Source organism: Cygnus atratus, chromosome 16, assembly GCF_013377495.2.
Source record: "Cygnus atratus isolate AKBS03 ecotype Queensland, Australia chromosome 16, CAtr_DNAZoo_HiC_assembly, whole genome shotgun sequence".
Lineage (NCBI taxonomy): Eukaryota > Metazoa > Chordata > Aves > Anseriformes > Anatidae > Cygnus > Cygnus atratus.
In genome coordinates, this window is record NC_066377.1 from 3,929,256 (window position 1) to 3,952,864 (window position 23,609).

Consider the following 23,609-nt stretch of genomic DNA (forward strand, 5'->3'; position numbering starts at 1 on the left):
CAACAGACTGGAGGCTGAGGGCCAGACCCGAAAATGTGTAGGGTGCCCATTTCTCTCCCATTCAGGAGGAATTTAGTGCTGCTCTTTTTCTGAGAATCTAGGTCCTAGTCACTTCATCAGAAATGGCTGGCACTGCTCAGGAACCGAGCACACTATGACCAAGAGCTCAGGTCCTGATGGTGATGGACCTGATGGAAGGATCCCAAAGCTGGCATGGAACCCATCTGGGTCCATGGTGGCATCAAGTTGGCTTTTGCACGACTTCCTTGAGTTCTGCTGCGCATTCATAGTTTGTATGGGTGTAACTAAGGGGAAACTCTGACACTATGTGAATAAATATTTGCATATCCTGTAAGATGGAATGAAAATTCAGAATAATATAAAAATTAAATATAATATATATATTATTATATTTTTATATATATTATATATATTATATATATAAAATATATATATAAATACATATATAAAATATATATAAAATATATAAAATATATTTATATATATATAAAAATATAAAAAATATATATATTTATATTTTATATAAAAATATAAAATTCAGAATAATATAAATAATAAATGCATTCCTTAAAGGATATTCAGTGAAATGAGCACAATGCAGTTTTGACTTCCTGTATTTTTAGCGATCTGGTATCAGTTTTAGATACATCATTTACCACTCCTGGTTGTCCCTGATATGAATATAGACAGTGGTTACACAATGATTTCTCATTTATTAGCATGTAGACCTCTATGCTCCTTTGTGGTTACTATCCATGTTTCGGATGTCTATTTCTATGTATTATGAAGGCTGGAAAGAACCAGACCACATCATTTCTCCTTCTGTCTTTTTGTTTTTATCTTAACCAACTCTAATCATTTGTCATTTGCAATCTCTTTATCTTTTCCACTTTCTCCCAAATAACAAAGACTTGGAGCACGTAAGAATGGGATAGAGAAATACTGTACTAATTTCAGTAAGATCTTACACTGATTAAAACCAGATGTACTGAAGTATGTCTGCTGGCACACACAAACACATCTGTTAGAGCTATCAGCGTAATACAAATTTTACCAAATAACTGTTACCATTTAGAGTATTTACTGCTTCTTTGAAATCGCATCCAAGCTACTAAACCCAAAATATCTCTTACTGCTCAGGATTTCACTCATAAGTAATAATAACTCTGAGATATCTACAGCCAATTGCTGTGAAACAACTGTATCCTCTTCGGAGCAATCAGACATAGTCTGTTTGCCACATTATTTCAGCTCCTTTAGTACCTCAGTGAAATTGGTTGCCAAATAGTTTTGCTAGTTCATAGATCATTCTTTTTTTCCTTTTCTTTTTTTCCCCCCTTTTTTTTGCCCCTGAAAGTCTTTGTCCCACAGATCTATCAAGTTCCTCCTATCTGCCAAACCAGCAAAGGGAGACGACTGATACATAAATCCATGAATTCCAAACACGCTGTGTGTCCACGCATTGCTGTGCTGATATATTGATACTTACAGTGCTCGTAGTGAATTCGGGTGGGTTGTCATTCACATCTGTCACTGTAATGATTGCAGTTGCCGTGTTTGAGAGACCGTAGTTAAGATTTCCTTCCATATCTGTGGCTTGAACAATGACTATATACTGCTGAACTTTCTGGAGCAAAATAAAAGAAGAGAAACAAAAATACAGCCTGTAAAATGCCTGGGTTTATTTTCCATACACAAGTGCAGTTATTATGAAGTTAGTTGGACTCAAAATGTTAGTAAGAAGACATAAAATTTTCTATCACATTTTTGAATGGATTTTTGCATAGATTGGAGGTTATCACCAATTCTATGGGAAAATAAAAATCTTAAATACAGAAATCATTAGTTGAAACAGATGTTTTTGTTAATTTTTAAGCATTTTCAGCAACGTTAGTTTGTGTCTTCCGAAAACCAGCAAAAACTTGGCTGATGTGTTTCATGTGTTTGATGTTTCATGTGTTTGTTTGTTTCATGTGTTTGATGTGTTTTCTTCTGGAAGACACTTAGACTGCATGTTAATGCAATAGGAAAACAAACCTGAAAAAATAAAATAGGAGAGAGCAGCACCTGATCTTGCATGTTTGTACATCTCCCTGCAATGCCTCTTTATTTGTGAATATCACCTGAGAAAAGAGACCAACACCCTCCTCACTGCAACCTCCTTTCAGGTAGTTGTAGAGGGCAATGAGATCTCCCCTCAGCCTCCTCTTCTTCAGCCTAAACAGCCCAATTCCCTCATTGCTCCTCATAAATCTTGTTTTCTAGTCCCTTCACCAGCTTTGTTGCTCTTACAGGCAGATATGAAGGCAAAGCTCCCGTCCTCCGTGGGCAGCCAGAGAGATGTGCAGAGGACCAGGGAGGGATCCAGCCCAAATCCATGTGGCTGGGAGGAAAGCTAAACCCCCCTCCTCCCCCAGGACCTTGCTCGTGGTAAGCCCTGCAGTTTGTGGGCTCGCAGAGCGGATAAGTTTTGAGGGGACAAGCAGGAGAAGCTGCAGGGTTTGCTTTGGATGCCTAAGGTGTAATTATGGCTGCGAGCTGGGACACGGGGATCAAGTGGCTCTGGTGGAGCAGTGGAGAGTCCAAAGGTGTGAAGATGAGATGGAAGCACAATGTTATGCAGGAAAAGCTTTTTGCAAAGCCAAGTGGAGGGACTTCGATGGGAGGAGAGACCTGCCCGGAGCAGCCGCATGCTGGGCTGCTTCCTGCTGTTGGAGTCCGGTTCAGCTACTTGAGTGCTGCCCTTTCCTTTGCTGATGTTACAGGCTCATGTAAAATGTCAGATGTCCTTTGAAATTCCAAAGGGTGAGAATTAGGTCAGTTAGGTCTGTTTACTCCCATACAAACACTCTTGAACTGCTGTAACTGCTTTAATTCTTGAATTCTTCTGAGTTGCTAGAATAACAGAGATCTGAATTTTAGCTTTATCTTGATTTCAGCTCATTTAGTTGACAGATATTAATCTGCTAAATTGACAAGACATCGCACATAAGGATCCATCAGCACCTTGCAACTGGAATATATTATGGAAATGTACTTTCATTATTTCTTGCTACCTTGTATAATAAAACATGAGGGAGAAACTATTGTTAGCCCTTGTTTTTCCTCCTGAAAAAAAGTTGCCATTCATTGCTCCATTTGTAAAGCACTGAGTAATCATAAGGCTGAAATGTCCTTATTAATGAATGTAATTTCTATTTCATATTTTGCCCTGCCTTCCTTCCCTCTTACAGACAATTTAGGAGACTGACAGAAGTATTCCCAAACCAGCCAAATGCTTGCGAGCCAAATTAGGTTTAAATCATAGAAAGGGGAAAGATAGTTAAAAAATAGTGGCAATCAGATTCCACAGAAATTAGAACACCAGGTCGGAGGCCCACATTAGAGACCGCAATTCAATAGTACATTTAAATGGCAAAGCCACCTCTAATGTTCCTGGCTGCAGTGAGACGGAGCCGTGTAACGCGGCGTTTCCTATCTGATGGCATAGCTGTTGCCCAGCATTTTAAAAGCTCCAACATTTCCGCAGCCTCCGCAGGAAAAAAACCACACCTTCCTTCTTCCCATCAACGAGGGCAAGGAAACAGCCTCCAGCAGTGGGGGCTCTTCGTTTTTAACCTTGTGGTTTTCCGTTTTCCCCTGTCTTCAGACCGAGGTTGCACGGCCAGGTCCAGCAGCAGAGCGGGGCTGTGGGAGCCGAGGCAGCTCGGCTTCTGTGCCAAAAGCGGTCCTGAAACCCTGCCACTGCCAGGCAAACTTTCTTCTGAGCTCTGAGAATGAACTGCAGACCTTGGGTAAGGTCGCATGTGGTCTGTACAGAACTGACTCGTATTGGGACCTGGGCTACAAGCCTCCCGCTGCCTTCAGCTCTTTTCTAGTTGGCTTCATTTGGCCCTTAACCAAAGCTTCCACTGGAAAAAAAAAATGAATCCTCCCATACACGAGGGGAAAAGGGACTAGAAAGTCTCATTTAAGAGTTCTGTTAGCCTCACCATTATGCTCCAAGTACAGATATTAAATTATACGCGCTCTGATGACATGCTTGCATGTCTGTGTACTCAGAGACTCGGTTTTATTAATCTCAGATTTACAATCATTTTTTTTTTTTATTTAACAAAATGCAGCTCACCAAGCATCATAGCACAGTGTTCATAAAAATTCCAGAACAAATTCAGAACACTACATTAAATAAATTTTAAAAAGAGATTGTATCTATCAGATAATACAAACCCAAAAATGAAAATGCCCAGAATTTAGTAAGGTACTAGCCACAACGAGCTGGTTCATGTGGATGGGAAGAAGGAAGGAAAACACAGGAATGCTGCACATATGAAAGAAAGCACAGAGAGTCCAAGCCTGGTGAGAAAATGTGAGGAATTATAGCAGATCACAAATGCATGGAGTGATCGGGCAGGATTGTTATGGGAGCAGAAATGTTTAAGACAGGCACTGCATCTCAGGGTTAGAGGCAGCTGCAGCAATCAGGGACCCAACCAGAGCTAAAATCCTGGTGCAAACTTCACCAAAGGTGCTCTGATTTTCCTCAGCTGAAGACACAACTATCCTATTTAGAGCAGAAGTGTGGTCTGACAGAGAGAAAGATCTTGGCTGGCATGTAAAGTTGTGTCAAACAGGAAAACATGTAAATGAAAGTAGACTGGGATTTGTCAGACCTTTAGGCACTCGGTTGCCATCCACATCCACTTTCATCTGAAAGCCTCCAATGTGGGCACATAAAGGTGGCACACTCAAGTACCTAGTTTAAATTTATAACTAATTCAATCTTCAGTGAGATTGGCCCCAGCAGACAAGAAATTACTGATTTTTTGTTTTTCTGTAGCTAACCTTTTTGCTTTTGTGCATTAAGCTGATTTTATTGAACTATTCAATCAATTTCAATTTCAACATGTCTTTCCAATTTGTCACCGCATCTCCAGGGGCATCTCAGTTTGTTGTCCTACTATTATTATTATTGTTACCACTATTAAAAAAAATAGACAGCCCCGTGCCCCCAAGCATACGAGACATTTTCTTGATGGGGTTTTGATCACACAGAATAATTCTGATATCCCCTTTCTTTGCAGAAGTGACATTTTAAGTAGCACAGGGCAGAAACTACAGCATGGATGTAGCACTGAATAGTCTTAACCCAGAAAAGTGAAATAGTTCCTCTATGTTTGCTCTGATGGTGATGCTGTGGAACAGAAGAAATAAGTTTCTGCCCTGACAGGGGCAGACTGAAAACCCAGCCCCAGTGAAGTCACTGGGAGGCCCAGCGGCTGGTATTTTTAATAAATCTAGCAAATCTTCATGCTAGATGAAGGTGAATGTGCTACTTCTACTTCAGTCATGGAAAAAAAAAAAAGCTGATCTTGATAAGTGCTGAGCTTTTAGTCTGACCTAAAAACTAAGAAGGGCTTTTGAAGGAAAAAAATTACAAAGAAAAGAATAATTTAAGCAGCTGTGGCAGATCTAATCCGTCCGCTTTTCTGTCAATCATCTGATACAGAGCCACAAAGACATACATCAGCTAAATTCCAGAGAATGGGAATTAGCTGAAGAATTAGTTTAAGCTGGTTAATGGGAAGTTGTTTCAGGGCTTGGTAAAAAAGTTAGGAGCAACTCGTGCAGGAAGAGGTAACAGCTTGGAAGAAGGGTAACCAGAGATAACAGAAACAAGATGGGATTTCTCAGTACAGAACAGAACATAATGCAGCAAGGGACCGACAACATGACTTTTGTGGCAGCTGGTTTAGTGGACGTGAGCAGGAAGGACTGGCACTGCATCCCACCAACTCCCTGCTGTGCAGCAGGAGACAAACAGCATTGTCGAACGCACCGTGTACAGTATTAGCCTTGCAGATACAACGATAGTATTTCTTTGTGCCAAGCACTGAGGGCTCATCTGGATGCTGAGCACAATCCAGGTCACTTGTATTCACCGCTGAGCAACCCGGATCCGACCAGGTGCTGGGAGTGAAGAGCCCATCACCGGAGAAGAGCCTAGAAGAGCTTGGCTTGTTTAGTCTAGCAAAGTGAAGGCTGATAGCAGATATGATTGCTGTCTATAAATACATCAGGAGGATAAACACTAGGAAGGCAAAAGAGCAATTTAAACTAAAGGACAATGTTGACACAAGAACGAATGGGTATAAGCTGGCCCTGAATAAATTTAGGCTGGAAATTAGTAGGTCCTTCACCACTAAAGCCGTGAGATGCTGGAGGAACTATCTAACACAAGGTCTGGGGAGAAAAATGTTCAAAAGAGTATATTAAATTAGGGGTAAAGCCTTTTTGGTCTAGGTAGAAATTACGACAAATTGAGCTAAAGCAGAAATCAGCTCCCTCGGTATTCTCTAGGTTCAAACAACTTTTGAAGACAAAAAGAGGAAAGCCCTTTCAGTCCAGATACCACAATCTGTTTGGGTGAAAATGGTTTAAGACTTAACACCGATCAATAACATCAAACCAGCATGTTACACAGGCACGAACAAAGGAATAGGTGCCCCCCTAAAACTGCAATTATTGCAAGCAGCTCTGCCCATCGTGGTGCAGGCTGGCACCGCAGACAATGCCTCACTTCCCCTGCCTTGCTATTAGAGGTTAGAAACCAAAGTAAATCACACTCAGAGAGACAGTCTAAAAGAGCAAAGTAGTTTCTAAATGAAATTGTAGTAATGAAATGCTATCTGTGATCCCAATTTCCAAGTTTGCATGCAGAATATTTTTTTGGAATATGGCTGTTCCTGGTTTACACATGCAATTATTATATACCATATATGTGCTGGGTAACTGTGGAAGCCAAAGTCCAGAAATGCGGTAATTATGTGATTAAATTAATCTGCATTATGGACAAAGGGTTTGCAAAATTAGGACCTACATTTTCAAAGCTCTGTACAAATATTGTCCAATTAATTACCACTTCCTGAGAAATGTATGACTAATTAAATTTAGCATCCTGTCTGTTAAAGCAAATAAGGTTACCATGATGTTGCTGTGGGATTTATTGAGTTGAAAGCTATTGGTGAAGGAGAAAGAAAATCTGAAGTTGGTAAAAAAAAAAAAAAAAAGGTTGCATTTCTTCTCTTGGCTATCCTTATATCTTCTTCTTTATATTTATGTTTTTTTTTTTTTTTCATGTCCCCTAACTTGTACATTGCCAATGAGAAGGGTATGGGATGTTCCTCTGGCTTGTTTTCTAAATCATTTTCTTCACATGCTAGCAAAAATTTTGATGTTTGCTTTTTTGGTATAAGACAGTTGCCCACGAACACATTAGTACTAAACAGTGTAACATGGCAGGGAAAGCCAATATGAAAACAAACAAATACCCCAACAGTCACTTCACTCTAGCAGAAATGCTTTATCCAAAAGATCTAATCTATCCAAAGATCTAATTAGCCATTGTTTAAAGAAAGCTCACAGGCAGACCTTTTCAAGTATCCGTAACGCTCCCTACTTAGCCATGGCTAAATATGAACACAGATTCCCAGAAGAAACCCCTATGTTGGGAGCTCGCTGCAGAAGGCAGCTTTCACAGAACAACCAGAACGCCGGACACCTCCGGCAGCCCCCTCAGGGACTGGTGGACAGCGAGCTTCGTCTTCATGCCTGAGCCGAGCTGAGCCTTTGATAGAGCTTGACCTTTTCCTTCCGTACAGGTGGTGCAGCATCGTGTCATGTAGGCAGCACCCTCAGCAGACTTCAAACCGTGGGCCCATGAATCTTAATGCACACGCTGCTGCTGCCTGAGCTAAAAGGATGCAGTTTGCTCCATCCCGATGTCTCTATACAGGTCTGGCTGCTATCAGAGGCATTTCACGTTCCCGCTAGGACTGTAACAAGGAAGAGGATCCCATCTTTAAAATGAAGCAGGGCACTCGCTGCTGCACAACCACGAGCAGGGAAGCAAACAGACAAGTTTATTTTCTCCATTTGGCTGGGGTTGTGTTTGCTTTTCTTCCCAGCATGGCACAGCATTCCCTTGCCGTGAGCATCTGGGCATGTTTGATTTTACAAGCTATCTGCAACTGCAGAGCTCTCGGGCAGGAGTGGTGCCGTGGTCTAACTCTAGTGATGCTGATGTCTCCTCTCCTGGAAATGGTGCCGTGTTAATTAAGCTAGTTTTCCTCCGTAAAAAAAAGGTGTTGATGAGAAACATCCTGGCTTCTGACAAGAAGGTCAGAGCCCTGAATTCCTGCTCCCATCAGACTGACCTGCCTGCCATTCTCATATTGATAAATGCCTCCAGCTCCTTCCCTCCTGCAACCTGGGCTGCTCGAAGCAGGCGAGAAGCAGCCTTGCATCTGGAGTGCTGCAGAGTGGTGTTGCTTTTCCCACCTCGTTTCTACACCCCTGCAAAAGCTCAGGGCCAGCCTCCACCACCTGCAGCTCTCCGAACTGGGCTTTGCAGTGCCTTGGACGGCTCCTATGCCATCCAAACCACAGCTCACAGCCATCATCCAGCCCAGTGGCACCGTGCAGAGACTGGGAGCATGGAAACGCTGGTGCACATTGGACGAACTCCAGCAGATTTTCTCTTCTCTTCTCAAAGGGTGAAGCCCTGTGCCATGGCTCATCCCCTTCCCACTGTGCTGCTGCCCCATAAGACTTACTTAACTGGGACTGAAAGAGGAGGCAGGCAGTAGAGGCCTTCTCCCACTAACTTTGCACCCGGTGGGGGATTTCTGCCTGCAGAACGGAGTTGCCGTGACTCAAAAAGAAGGGCAGAAGGACAATATTTATTCAGGAGTCATCCTGATGAACAATTCCAGTGTTTGCTCTGACTCACTGGCTGAAACAAAGACGGCTTTCACCCACGAAACCATGCTGGGAGAACTGTCCCACAAATCTTTATAAATCAGTCTAACACATGCCAATTTTTTTCTGAGACAAATAAAGGTCCAGAGGCCACAAGCTAACCTCCAGATTTTCATTTGGCACTGCACATATATTGACAATCGACCTTTAATAAGCAGCTTTCATCTAGCAGTGTGATTAACAACCGTGAGTTAAGCTTTTTTTTTAACATTTTTCCTCGCAGCTTCTGGGCCCTGTAACCTGGGGGATCTCACACCTTACTGATCTCTTAAGCTACTGCACTTTAAGACAATATTTTAATGTGTTGCAATTTGCAGATTTTTTTAACCTGTTCACAACCAGCAGGTACACAATCAAATCTTTCAGCTTTGACCAGGGTGGATGTTGAATTTGAAGTGCAAATGTTCCCTGTTCCAGCTCAGCAGCTATTTTCTGTGTGGTGGCTTCTGAAAGCAAAACAACGCCTGGTGGTGTGTGTAACACCCAGCGAGAGCTACCTTAGCTTTCATATGAAAGCACAAGGAAGTGTTTTAAAAGTCACCTGAAAGAAAGTGAGTGTGATCACAAAGAGGTTATAAAATCACAGAGAGCTGGAAAGCCCTTTGGGAGCCTACTCTGTTTGGCCTCTTAGTAGTGTTAGACCGAGCAGTTCAGCTTCTGTTGCCTCTGGCTGCTTTTTTTTTGTGTTACTCAGGCAGTGGAAGTGGTGAGTGTAACCTTCCCTAAGCACACCTCAGGTACAGAGGAGACCCTGAAAGCCACACAAGAAGCCTTCCAGCATCCTGGCTGTGTCCACAGCCCCCAGGACAGAAGGTATATGAGCCAAACTGAATTGCTCACCTACCTAATTTTATTGCGAGAGTCATGATTTTGCTGAAGAGCCAGCTTCAGGAGTGGTGTTTTTGAGTGAGAATCTCATCTCTGAAAGCGATTTGCTAGTTGTCAGGGATACAAAGGGAAGCTTAGAAATATCAACTCCAAACACTAAAAAGCCCCGAAACAAAAACAAGTAAAAAAAAAAAAAAAAGCAATAGCAGACATATCAAAATAACTGAAAATGGTAACACAGACTGGTTGTCCTGGTGGACCATTTTCATTATTTTCTTAATGCTTTGTGCTAGCAATACTGTGCATAATAAGGACTGTATTAAACAAACAGAGATGAGTGTGATCCATCTGACTTTTTTTTATTTAATTATTTTTATTCCTTGGGGATCAGGCACTGAGCCTGGGCTATCGAGGTTTTGAAAAAACTCTCAGGTTGAAACCTCATTGTGTTGGAACACATGAGGAATATCAATGCAGAGATTTCTGTGCGAGGAGAGGGACCTACTGGAAAATGCACCCAGCAAAAGAGTCAACTGACCCAAATGCATCTTGCAGAGGGTTCCCCACACTCTCACCCCAGCTGGCCCCCTCTTAAGGCAGTGGCACGTTTTCAAATATACTATATACAAGGTTAATACCAAAGTAGGGGCTGTTTAACCTGGTACTTATTCTAGATTTTGAGTTGCAAAGGGCGGGGATTGGAGGTATAAATTTTTTATCTGATATGTCAGCATAGGAGAATATCAGAACTCGAATGCAGCTGTTTGAAAAACTTCAGCCCACGCAATATTTTTGGATCTGAAATACTGCTTTAAAATCAATCTCATTCTTTGAAGTTCACTCAAAATCTAAATGGTACCTCTATTTTGAAGATTGTGACAGCATTTTCCGGTTTTGGGAGGTTTTATAACATGGACACAATATTTGTTGAGACTTTTTTGTTTTTCCACTCAGCCTTGGCAAATGAGACACCAAGCCCGAAGCAAATAGAAAATAGGGACTGGGCTTTTTTCAGAAGATAAGTATGAAAACAACAATAACTTCAAGCAGTAGCCACTGTTCTGCAGCATTTTTTTTTACCTAGTCTTGAAATGTTTTATTTACTGATGCTGCTACTGATGGACCTAATAGGTTTCCATGCCTCCAGCAGTCCTATGAAGGCATCTGGGTTGAGTCTATTAAAGATGTTCAGGCACTACAGACTTACCTCAAAGTTATTATCAGAATTATTAACAAAATTGTTACCAGAAAACCCACTGTAAGAATATCTGTAGTCCTTGGACAGTATTGACTTTCCTATTTAGAAAGACTGTCAGTAAATGGGCTTCTTATATGGTTTGTATTTAATGCATAAATTAGAATCACAGGATCATTAGAAATAGGTTACATCTCACTCTTTGGTGATCAAAACTACAGATCAGACTCAAGTCCACAAGGAATTAGGAGCGGAACAAGGAAAATAAATTATATACTTCTGATTGTCACCTCTGATAGTCATGTAAGGGTGTGACAGTGAGCTGGTATGAGCTACAAGTAAATTTCATTTAAAAAAAGAGATATGACGAATATCTATGATAATGTATTTTGATTATGACTACAGCCAATGAGTTGGTGCCAAAAAAGAGTAGGACTGTGATTAAGGCTACAGGCTGCAGCTTGGATTTCTTTTGCATTTTCCCAAACACTCCCCAAGTGACCTTTAGTAGGTCATTTAATTTTTCTGTGCCTCAAAGAAATTGAAAATAACACTTCAAAATGAAATGAAAACACTTTCTTATCTTACAGTGATATCGTGAGAATAAAATCCATTAGTTTGCTGAAGCACTCAGACACTCCGATGAGGAGAGCTGCAGAAGGACCCAGCACCAGCACCCTTCTGCTGGAGGTAACCGCGCTGGGTATCGCTGCAGGAGCTGGTATTCTTTTGTATCTCCGCATCGACAGGAAGCAACTCAGACCTAGCACACACTGCTTTCAATTCACATCAATATTTTGCAGGCTTTATGCCCCAGAGATGCCAGGTCATCTTGCAAAGCACTTAAAAGGAGACCTGAGGTATAAGCCTTCTATCTTTTGGCTGAGGCAATTTTTGTAAAACCGTGAAATTACGTCCAGCTTTTCTTGGACAGGAAGAGACAAGCAATAGTTCAATGTCTAGGTGGTCACACAGCAACTGTCGCTGCTGAGAGGTGCTCTTTGGAAAATCTGCCAGCAGTAAATTGATGCTGCTTCCAGTTTGTGTCTGCCACTTTTTGACAAAAGGAGTGAGTGTTGAGAGAGAAGGAAAAAAACAAAAACCCCAGGCAGACCACAGAAAAGGGAAAGTAAACAACAAACCAAGAAACATTTTTGAAAATAAAAAATAACCTTCTTTGGACTTGTGCAAAACCACATTCTTCCTCTAGTGTGTATCTTCTTGGTGCTTACCCAAAGGCCAGGCTTTAGGAAAAAAAAATCCTAGTTATGTCCACTGCACTTTTATAATCTGCAAAACCTTTTTTTGTCAAATGCTGCCAGAGCAATTTAATAAACAGGGAGAATGCCTTAATGTATTCTGAAACCTGAAAACCACCCATCATTAGCCCCACATGCTGTTTTCTTACTTTCTCTGCTTTAAGCCATTTAGCTGTTACAGCTCTTTTTCTTGTAAGCGTCACTTCTGTTTTTATCAGCCTGATTTGTTTTCTGGTATATCTGGCTTGATTAAAAAGAGGAAAAAAAACTTTTACAATCCAGGTAAAACTGCCTTCTTCTTTAAGCTGTGTTGGGCTGGAAGCTTGAAACAGATCAGCAAGAAGATCAGTGTAGGTCAATAAATATTCATAATATTGCTCATAATTTATACTTGGACTCATTTTTGCAGATAGGCTCGAAATTCTGCGCTCATGGCACTTCTGCTGTAGTCAGAGCTTTTTATTCTTAGCAGCATGAGGTTTTGTAAATCCTATCAATGCAGCAATTAAAAAAATAAAATCAATGTAATATATATTCGATGTAATATATTCAAGCCATTTCTCTACTCCTATGTGTTTACACATGGTATGTACACCATAACAAGGATCCTGGATTTTAAAATTTATGACAGTCAGGAGAGGAACACAAGTCTTGGGAATCTGTATGGTGTAGACTCTGTATGGTACGGATAAAATAAATGAATTTGGTGTTATTCATTATTCACTCTTGAGAATTATTCCCTCACTTTTCAGAAAATAGCTTGACTAAGTTCTTGCTAGCTGCATATCATATATGCCTTCACCCTTATGAACTGAAAGGAACATCCAAATAATGGAGGAACATGTTATAGTTGGAAAAGCAGCTGATTTAATTAAATTTGGCAGAATGAAAGGTTAGTGAAAAACAATCAAATAACTGAGAAGAGATTAATGTGAGATGCTCCCTATTGTATTTCCCTTAAGAGCTGCTTTACACAGTATGGGTAGGGTCATGTTGTGTCGATTTGCTGAGAGAGAATTTGATTGACAGAATTGCTGGAAGAGAAAGTCGGTTGGGTTGTGAAGCTGGAAATACTAATGGTGGCTTCTGTCAAAAAGAGCTCTGGCTGCAAATGGCCTCGCTTCCCTGGCTTTTAAGAGGGCTATGCTCTTCCAGGTACCGTACACAAATACTCCAGATTTGACCAACTGAGCTAGTTAAGTTAGTGGAGGCAGAACTGGAAGACCCCTGTTTAAAGGCCATCACAAAAATTACACCTTGGAGGAATACAGATCAGATCACTATGTTCTGTCTACGGGACTGGTGCCGGGGACTGAGTGCCACAGCACTTAACCCAAAAAGTCCTACCTGCCTCCACCATTTCTCTCCTCCACAAACTTTGATCCCCAAACCCATGAAAATATGTTAACCTTTTAGTTAAAGCAGCAACTGTTGGGTTGCTTTGTATGGCACTGATCCAGTCCCTGCTCCGACTGCAGCATGGATGATCCTTGAGCTAACCTGCAAGCCCTGCTGGGTGTGGAAAAGACAAATTTTATGTGAATACAGGTGCAAAGGAGAAGATCCTCAATGCTGTGGGAAAAGTAGCCAGAAGCTTATCCTGCAAGCGGAAGAATTTTCAGCTGGCTGGAAATTGTGACCCATGCCATGAAATGACGATGTTTGAACATGAATAAGATTTGATCTTGTTCACTTTGTATATATTAATCACAGCAAAGACGTAACGTGCAAGAAATGAAAATGTGCAGTTGACTCAACACTTGATGGTTGTACTCTGTCTCGGTGTAGAAGAAGGGATACAATTCAGACTGAATCTGATAGAAAAAAATAAGCAAGAAGAGAGCAAAATACGGTAATAAAGTTAGGGATAACTTACAAAATCCAACATAGCTACGATCACTTAGGTGCTACAAATCACTCACTGAACAAGATCTAGAATTAATGAAGGATAAAATGCTACACTTTTTGAAGTAACGCATTTCAGCAGTTTTTTAGAAGCTAATGATCCTAATGTTTATATGTAGATGTACTAGATAAATATAAAAAAGCTTTTTTTTTTATTAAACATTGCATTAGTGAATTTGAGTCAAGTCATGAATGAATATGTGTACTCTTACAAAAGGAAGGCCACCAAAAAAATAAAATATTTGCAGATAGCAGTCAATAGTGCAGCACTTCCCATGGAGCTTGCTGATGTTCGCAGCACTCCCTGCTCTCTGGGATACAACATTTGGGGAATGAGAAGCAGATAGATCCCAGGAAGATATCGATTGATACATTGACCATAGGTTTGCAATAGAAAGTGTCTGCAGGACATTTGAGCAAACTTAGATTTTTGTTGAAGATGTCTGCAACTTTTGTGTTTTGGTTTCAATTGGGCCCAAAGACTCAGCAGAGAAACACTGCAGTGAGGTCTGAAACCCAGCCCCTGTTGACTCGGAAGCTTTGCAGACACCTATGGATGTCTATGATGGACATGATGCCGGCTCTGTAGGAGCCCAGCTTCAGTGGGACTTCAGCACTCTGCAGGGTGGGTGCTTGCTGCTCTGGAGAGTAACAACCTGTACACCTCAAGGCACTGCCTGCTCAGGAGGTTTCAGACGAGAGAAGGTTTCAGCCTGGGGAAGTGAGGAACTGGAATGAACAGCTTCATGATAAACTGGGAAACTGCTGATAAACTAAATGACCGAAAAGCCAGGCTGGCACAGCGCCACTGCGAGCGTTCTCTGAGTTGAGCAGGACGTTCTCCTTTCCATATTGGACCTGTCAGCCTCAATCAGATCTCCTAGAGCGGAGTCACCGTATGTCCAGGTGAGACTACAAAAAGAGCGATCATTATCATCCTGGAAACAAACTGCTCAATGTCAACCGTGGGAGGAGAAGCTCAGGTCAGAAGAGCTTTTTTTTCATAAAGTACTCCAAAAGAAGTGTTTTGATGTACAAAGTGTGAAATGTAAAGGCCGTTTTTATTAATTTCATATAGGAGCGAGTAGACCCTCAAAGGTCCCAACTGTAAAAGAGACCTTTGGCAGGGTAACTTGGGCTCTTTCTTGTGACTATATGTAACATGAGGATTGCATGGTAGCCACAAGCCATTCCAATAATTGAAGGTAGAATTTAATTTTCTCAGATCAGAGCTTTAATCAAGCAGCATTTAATTTCAATGCTTTTTGTCATCTAAGGGATGCACGGGATCTTTGCAAGTGTCAAAGGCCTTTAAGTGACCAGGAGCTGGTTCCATCTTATCAGGGGAAATCTTATAAAGGAGTCAGAACCACAGAGAACCACTTGACAACCTCCCAGATTCTTGCAGTGTGGAATTAACTTCACCTTGCTAGAAGGAACTTGCTATGAAAGAGGAACATGCAACCATCTTTATGTGATAAAATATAATTCTTGTGGTTATATAATTGGAGAAATGTAGCAGTTTCTTGGCTAATAGCTGCAAGAGGGAATTTCAGCATTTCAGTTTTTTCCATTTCTGGCTACATTTTCTCTTAAAAAATATATTTGTATGGAAAAGCTGAATTTCATACAAGAAGCAAAATGACCCTGAATTTAGTAGCATACATTATAAGACATTCAAAACTAACAGACTGGAATGAAAAATCGCAATGCATAATTCTGCCAAGATAATTAACCCATGACCTGATCATATATGATGCTGTTCTGACGAGCTTTTTGATATGCTATAAATAATGCTGGCATATTTTATTTTCTTTGTAGGCATAAATATTGACAAATTCATAATCATTAAACTTCTGTGAACTAGGAATTATCCCTATTTCTCAAACGAGGAACAGACAGAGGAATTAAGGCTATTTTTTCAGTGGCATTCATCAGTTTGGGGAGCCCAGTTTGGGATACTGAATACAGTTTCAAGCCGCCTTTATGCACAGAAGTAAAGCTATATTGATCAAATCCATCCTGGCAATGTTACTTCCTTTCTCCTCGCTCTCAGCTGAGACCTGTTTCTATGTGCAAGAAAAGTCCTTTTGCTGAGATGCACCAGTTTCCTGAGCAGAATTACTTACGGCAGGGAGAGACTGTTTGCCATTGTAACTAGATCTACTGTAAAGTTTTGGCAGCAATTCATCGCTTTATATTCCTAACTGACAGAACTAGCCCAATAAAAGTTAACTGCAGACTAAGGATATATAAAAATTTTATTTTGAGACAAGCTGTGGTATGGATATACAGCGCTTTTGTCACTTCTCAGGACCTGCTTCCATGCAACCCTTCACCTACAGAAAGTCTGGGTAACTCATTCCACTTCAGGCTGCCGCGCATTAGCTGTTATTTGTCCAGGCTACCTTAGCTGCAAATGTTAGCCCTTATTCTAGTTCTGATACTTCCTGACAATTAGAAAGGAATGGTATGTTGTGGTATGAAGAATTCCTGGTCATGATGGGGAATTCAAATAAAACCATCTCAGCTGTAGGACTACCTGTGGAGTGTCTGTGTTCCCATGCTCTACAACCTGGGCATCTTGTGGGACCATCCTCTTCACGCAGGCTGTGCAGGGATGGAGGGCTCTGGTCCTTGGTTTCTCCTAAGAAAAAGCTGGAGGCTGTGTAACTAAGTGCCAAGGTTTTTGTGAGATGGATTAACTCCCTATCGGGAATAAGGTAGGATCATGAAATATATTTAATTTTATCATAAGTTGCACTCACATTTGTGTCCCAGAGGTGAAAAGGTTTTATCTCATCCCACCAACTGCTGTGTTTACCTTATGCTCAGTTAATGGGAGTAGTATAGATTTTTTATTTCTCTTTTCTCATAGCAAATGTCAGAACAGTCCAGGTTTAGAAACATTATTATCTGACAGCAGAAACAAAGCCCTAACTCAAACCAGCTGTAACAGGTCCTTACTTTGAGTCCTTAGGGTCTCTAACTAAACCATTAGCTCATGGAGTCATTGATTTAGATGATAGATCTTGCCCCAAACAAAATCAGTCCTGCCACTGGGAAGGGTAGATGTGGAGAACACAACGCCCATCACAGAGAAGCTATTTTCACCACTCAATTTGAAACCCATCCTGGGCTGGGCACGCTCCACCCATCTAAGTGCTGAAGGCGTGCATCCGGGGGGGGCGGAATTATCCAGGAATTATCGTGTTGCCTGTAGAGGAGACACGATGTGAGCTCAAGCCGAGGCCCTGGCATGCTAGTGGGCATGAAAGGGATGAGCGGGGATGCAGGGGCATCTCCTCAGGTAATCTTCTCATTTGCTTTACTGGGTACATAAAACTGAGGCTGCGGTTCCCAGATGCTTGGAGGCCAGGTTGCTGCTCTCTGGGGCCGTGTATACAGCATGCAGCAGAATTGGGCCCCGATGTTTTTGTAAAAGGGAAAGAAGCAAACAAACAAAACCAACAGATGGAAATCCTCAGATGGAAGGGGACATACTGGTTATTTATTTAAAGAGCTGCTGAGGTCTAATGGAAATTTTCAAGAAACATTCCATTTAGAACTAGCAGAGGTTTATTTAGCCCATATTTTCTGTTTGTTTTCAATCATTTTTCATAGCAAAGAACATTTGCTACCAATGCTCTTTCCTAGCATCTTCAATTGTCTGTTCCCCAGCATTACCCTGGTTGCTACGGAGACAACTGAGATGTCACAGACAACAGCAAGGCTCTTCAGGTGCGGAAGCAGCGCGCAAAGGAGAGAAACATCCTTTGGAAACAAGAGACCTCCCTGCCCTTGGGCACAGGCATGGAAAACGGGTGAGGACTATAGGACATACGATATGCTGGACCCTGCATCTCAGCAGTGCTTCCCCAGTTGCCTCCCCAGCGCCAGCTGTTTTTCAGGCTGCACAAAAGCCACGAACCATGTAATTCCAGCCTCAATGCCAAAGAACATTTTCTACCTGGATTTGAATAATGTGAATATATTAATTAAAGTTGATAATGGCTGGTAATGATTTCCATCAGCAGTAGAATGATGCTATATTTATCATTATCTATGAGATTCTCGTACCTAAATAATTTATACAGAGAAGACTTGAAGTAACGTGACTTGCTGTCTTAACAACTTTTCTGACAACTCCTTTAAAGTAACAGAACATTGTTTTCTCAGACAACAGAGTCCATTTCTTGTTACATGAAGGAAAGGAAATAGAGAAGATCAAAACCCCCAGGTTTTGCTGTGAACAGGTTATTCTTGAAAAAGAACTGATTTTCAGACTGGCCACAGCATTGGCAAGAATCTATTTCAGAGCAGTTTAGCTTGTATTTATTATGGTGACATCGTTTTCAGACCCAAGTAAGGCTCAAAGTAAAAGGAGATGGAGAGAGGGAGAGCTGAAACTGCCTTTTGGGCTGGAAGATGCCTTCTGCAGCCCAGCTCTCAGGCTGGGATGGTGGGAGTGCCTGGACCTAGCCTCAGGTACGAAACGTGGAGACAATCAGATTCCACTAGGGAAGCATCTGCACCCTCCAGTGTGGATCACAAAGGACTACAACCCAGTGGGGTAAAATTCATGGCTCAGCTCTGGTACGATCTTGGTCTGGATGTGGGAAGCCTTTCAGCTGCTGCTGCTGTGCGAGGGCTCAGCAGCTCCTGGTGGGAGAGCCCCTTCGAGGAGTCTGTACAGAAAGACAGCCAGGCACTGCACGTTGGCCAGTAACTGTGCTCTCATGGCACTGTAACTTAAAAACAGCTAAACCATCCCTGACTTTAGAATTATTATTATTATTATTATTATCTTATACCAAGTCACTGGATATAGCCATGCAACTGAAAATTCTGGAAAAAAATGGAAATAAGCATTTGCTATTAAATATATCTCAGTGATATAATGTGCTTTCAAGAAATATGCAAAACAGATTCACTTTTAGCTAGTAAGGACAAGACTCAAAAGCATCGGCAACTGACAAACAGAGGTCAGAACAGTTTGCAAAATAAAATAGGAAAAAACCTTCCTGGAACCTCAAAATCCCTCAAAGCTGATGACATAACTGCTCTTGATTTCAGCAGTCTTAGACTCAAAGAGAGAACAACAACAGGAATCTTCTTAAATATTTGTTGTTAAGGTAAATCTAAAATGATTGTCTAGCACAATGTTAATTACATTGTACAGCAATCAAAACAGAGACGCTGAGTCTAATGAATCCCTACTCTCACCTTTGGAACAGAACTGGAGTGTCTTGTTCACCTCCTTATTAGTCCATAAATATTCTAATTAGGAAGCAACTCCAGATGAATAGGATTAGCAATAAGGACATTTTAGACTAGGTACACAAGAGATACTCAAAACTCTCATGTCTTATCTAAGGCTCTCCTGACATTTATAATCATGTAGAAACGCTAAATTTACATAGCTCTGCCTAATTAGACATGGTTGCAATTATGTTTGTGGGCTTTCTTTTTTTCCTGCCCAAGTATAACTTACCCTGTCAAAATAGGAAACAGGAATTGAATAGAATTCCTCAAGAAATAAAAATATATTCTGCTATTTATTTTTTGGTGTTTTTTATTTGAAATTCATGTTTCAAACCCACTTTTTAGATCCCAGGCGAAAATTGGCTATTATGGATCTAAGTCTGGATCACTGCTGTTTTAGATGTGAAAAAGAGCTTTTTTTTAGATCAGCAGCATTTCAAGAGCAGGCACTAAAACAGGCCAAATTCTGCAAAAGGTCATACATGCTCTGCATGTAGTCAGTGGGTTGCTCCTGCTCTTGATGAGAGGAGGAAGCAAAGCTCCCTGAAATTCTCCCCCGGTCTATGAATTTTTTCTGACTGCCCTGTGGTTTTCAGATTTAGCCCCTCTCTCCAGCCTGAAAGAGCCTGAGCCTGACATTTCTGAAAGAATTCTGTGTTTGCCTTTCTTGGCCTTCAGTACGATGGTGAGAAGCAGACAATCCATCAGGCTATATTTTCTGTGCAGCAATTGCTGGCATTATTAGGCAGGGACTTGATAAATGATGTGTACATTATAATAACTGAATTTCAATATATTGTCTTTGATGTCTATAATCACAGAGAGCGTTCTTTCACCTTAGCTCAAACATAATTCAAAATAAGAGTATGCACTCAGTTCAACATCGAGCTGAACCATCGACATCAAAACTCATCTGTGTCAGCAGACTTCCCCTGCACGGAGCTCACACTGGTGTCAAGGTGGATGGAGATGGCCATGCACATGGACAGACACCCTGGATTAGGGCAGTGCTAGGGCAAACAGCCACAGATTATATTGACTGCTTAAGGTCTAATTCTCTCTAATCCTAAATACCTTGTTTATCAGAAAACTAGTATCCTATTTGATTCACATCATGTTTCAAGCTCCATGCAAATGATGCCAGCAGATTTACAGAGCCCCTGCAAGGCAGGCTTCCTGGTGGCAAAGGTCAGTGGCCCGAAGCACAGCAGCACTAACGAATACTGTTTTTAATAAAGACTCACGAGGAATACGAATATAACTGAGGAATGGTATTGAAAAATCTCCTGTTTACAGCTTAACTGCTCGGGGCGTAGGAGAGGTGGAGAAACAACAGTTCTGCTTGTGCAAATTTGCAAAAGCAAGAGGTAATCAATTAAGAAATCAAATTACCTCCTTTTACCAACCTGAAGAAAAGAGAATCATGCGGTAAACTGATTCACGTGAGCACTCTCAAACTGTTTAATGCACAACACAGGTCAGTAACACACACCAAGTCTAGGGTCAACCCAAAACCTGCTGAAGCCCAGCTGCAGTCTTCCAATGAATTTTACATTCATGCTCTACTGAAATAGAAAGATCTGGCATGCTTCTGAATATCTCCATGAAATAAGGACAACAGTCTGCTTCTAAAAGGATGTAACCGGTATATTCTCTTTGGGTAGAACATCAGTCTGATGTCTGCTTTCTTATCAAGCTTTCTAATCAAGAGTTGCATCAGTCAGGATAGTTGGATCTGAAAGCTTATGATGACAGCCCAAGGAGTTGAAACAAAATCAATAACCATACAAACACCACTCCCATCCTCTGCTCTGCTATATTTAAGATCAATCAATATGCATAAACGACTAGCGCCAGGCACATCTGCACTAGTCTAGCACATAATCAACTTTGTCTTGTCTCAGCTTAATATAATTTTCCACCATATTAGCAGTCTTTATGATATCCTGTCTTTTCAAATAGACATAATTCAGAATCACTACATAGTTCAATTGGATTATTTTAGTTGCACACAGACCTGCACTTGCACACACACAAATCTGCCCTTCAGTCTCTCTTCACTCCACTGCAGTCGGGATTATAGCCATGTTTAAAGTGTTTGCAAGGAGGTGACATCTGAAGTCCCAGCCACCTTTTCCCAATACCTCTGGCAGAAAAATGTATGTGTGGGTATATATATGTATACTTAACGGACTGGGAAAAGAAATGAACAAACTTATCAAATGCCATGCTGAAACATCCATTAAAAATTGCACACACTTTTAATGAGTTGGGTGAGGGTTGCTGTTGCATAAATTTATTTAACGTTAATGTCCCTTGTTTGCTGTAAATTCCACACTGTGAAATTACCAGGGCAATTCTAATGGTGCTGAAGCCTACAGCTGCTCTCTATGATAAAAGAGGAAATAATTATGAATTCCTCTGGGAAGCCAAAGAAAGTCAAAGATCTCCCTCAAAACTGCTCCCCGATGAGCTGCTCATCAGCCAGCTCATGAGGTGCAGAGCCGCTCCCCAGAGCCAGGGGAAGCAGGGAGCAAGTGGGACGCTCGTGCTGACAATGACTGCGCCATCAAGTGACATTTACTTTGAAAGGATTGAACGCTGGTGTCTGCAACAGCTTCTGCCAAGAAACGTAGGAACAGTCAAGACAGAGCACGGAAGTGGTTTTACATTCCAAGTTAGGATGATACAGTGTAATTTTACATCTAATCAGCTAGTGAGAGACGTAACTACCAAGCACACAGCTCAAAGGGCTCATGCCTGAAGTGCTGACAGATGCCTATATCATAAGAGGATGCTGAATTACATGGGTTGTCCCATCTGGAATGGCATTTTCTATAACCCTCTGAATCCAGAGCTCATAACCTTTGCCAAAGTTCACATGAGGAGTGGAAAAAGGGCAAAAACAGTGACTGCAGAAACTCATATCACTATGCACGAAAGACAGGGAGCTTCAGCTGAAGCATCCCAGATACTCTTCATCCTTATTTGATTTCTTTCCAAGCCTGCAGTTGTGAGTATTCACACCTTTCATGAGATCTAAGCTTTCCTCCTTCAACATAGGACACCCTACACTACCAGCACCATTTATTTATTAACCAGATTTGATTGTTTTCAAGGCTGTTTATGTCCCATCATCACTGTCACTAAGCACTAGGATAGCTTTGGTGAGATGATCTGAAGCCTTATTAGGCTTTGCTAGTAAGCCCTATGTGCCAAATTCCTTAATCCCTGCAAATGTCTCCTCCTCCTCCTCTTCCTATTCCCCGTCCTTGTCCTCCCCTGCATCTCCTCACCTGTGGAGCAGCGGAAGGGTGCAGAATGGATCGTTTCTCCCTTCTCCCTTCCTTCACATCACTGTGGGATCTCCTGGCTGCAGCGCTCTGCCTGCAGATGAGCGGGGAGCCCTGTACTGGGGGCACAAGTGGAGACCCCAGCCCCAGCATTATACCCTGTCTCCCTGCGCTGCAGTCAGGATCCTTCCTTTGGCTGGCTTTGAATTCAGACCCTATAACAAATGACTCAATAAATGGTCAGAGTGCACTTCTGAAATGATAAAGCAACTCATTCCTGGTAAGGAAAGAGGAGAAACATAAGAAACAAAATCACCTAATGGAACAGACAGGCAGAATTTATTCAGTTGCTCCCTGTGCGTCACTCACAATAACGTGTTGCAGTGCACTTCAGGCTTGTTTCCCGAGAACAAATATAATTCTTATTTATAATGCAACAAAGGATAAAGCAGGTTGCAGGTTTCCTGATTCTGATAAGTGACTCTCTGATTATTTCTTCAATAAAAACCACCGTGTCTTTCAGATTATTCTTTCATGTTTTATTCTTGTTTGGAACAGAGAAGTTGCAGACAAGCCTCTTTGCGCCTTCGTCACTTCATTTATTTTCTCATTTATAAAACCCAGGGACCCACTGGAGAACACTTCAGTGGTACTTAAGAACTTTTGAGCACTGGATTGAACTTTGTGGACTGGACTTGCAGTGGCGTGTAACCAATGCATGGCTATGGAAAGTGTTAGTGGTTATCAGGTAATTGCATCCTGTGAGATGATGATGCACCAGCAGTAGGTGGGTGGTATTATCACTGTGGATCATGACAGAGCACTCTCCTTGAATAGCAATAATCTGGCTTTCTGAATACACGGTGAACCAATATGCTGCTGGGAAGCCTGTCAGCAAAACCCCCATACTGTAAATCAGCATGCTCCAGGCATCGTCTCGCTGTGCTGAAAGGGGGTGAAAGATGTTAAATGAAATGTAATCACCTGCTTGGACTTTCTACTTACATTCAAATTTCTCTAGCA

At 41.5% G+C, this 23,609-nt stretch overlaps 1 protein-coding gene across 3 annotated transcripts in view; it reads right to left on the reverse strand.

Annotated features, from left to right (window-relative positions):
* CDH4 (cadherin 4) overlaps positions 1–23,609 on the reverse strand; it is a 455,912-nt gene that overhangs the window by 44,262 nt on the left and 388,041 nt on the right. For all 3 annotated transcript variants that reach the window (XM_035548142.2, XM_035548145.2, XM_035548146.2), the window contains one exon: positions 1,511–1,648. In XM_035548142.2, coding sequence (XP_035404035.1) covers positions 1,511–1,648 — 138 coding nt within the window. The remainder of the gene's footprint in view (positions 1–1,510; positions 1,649–23,609) is intronic.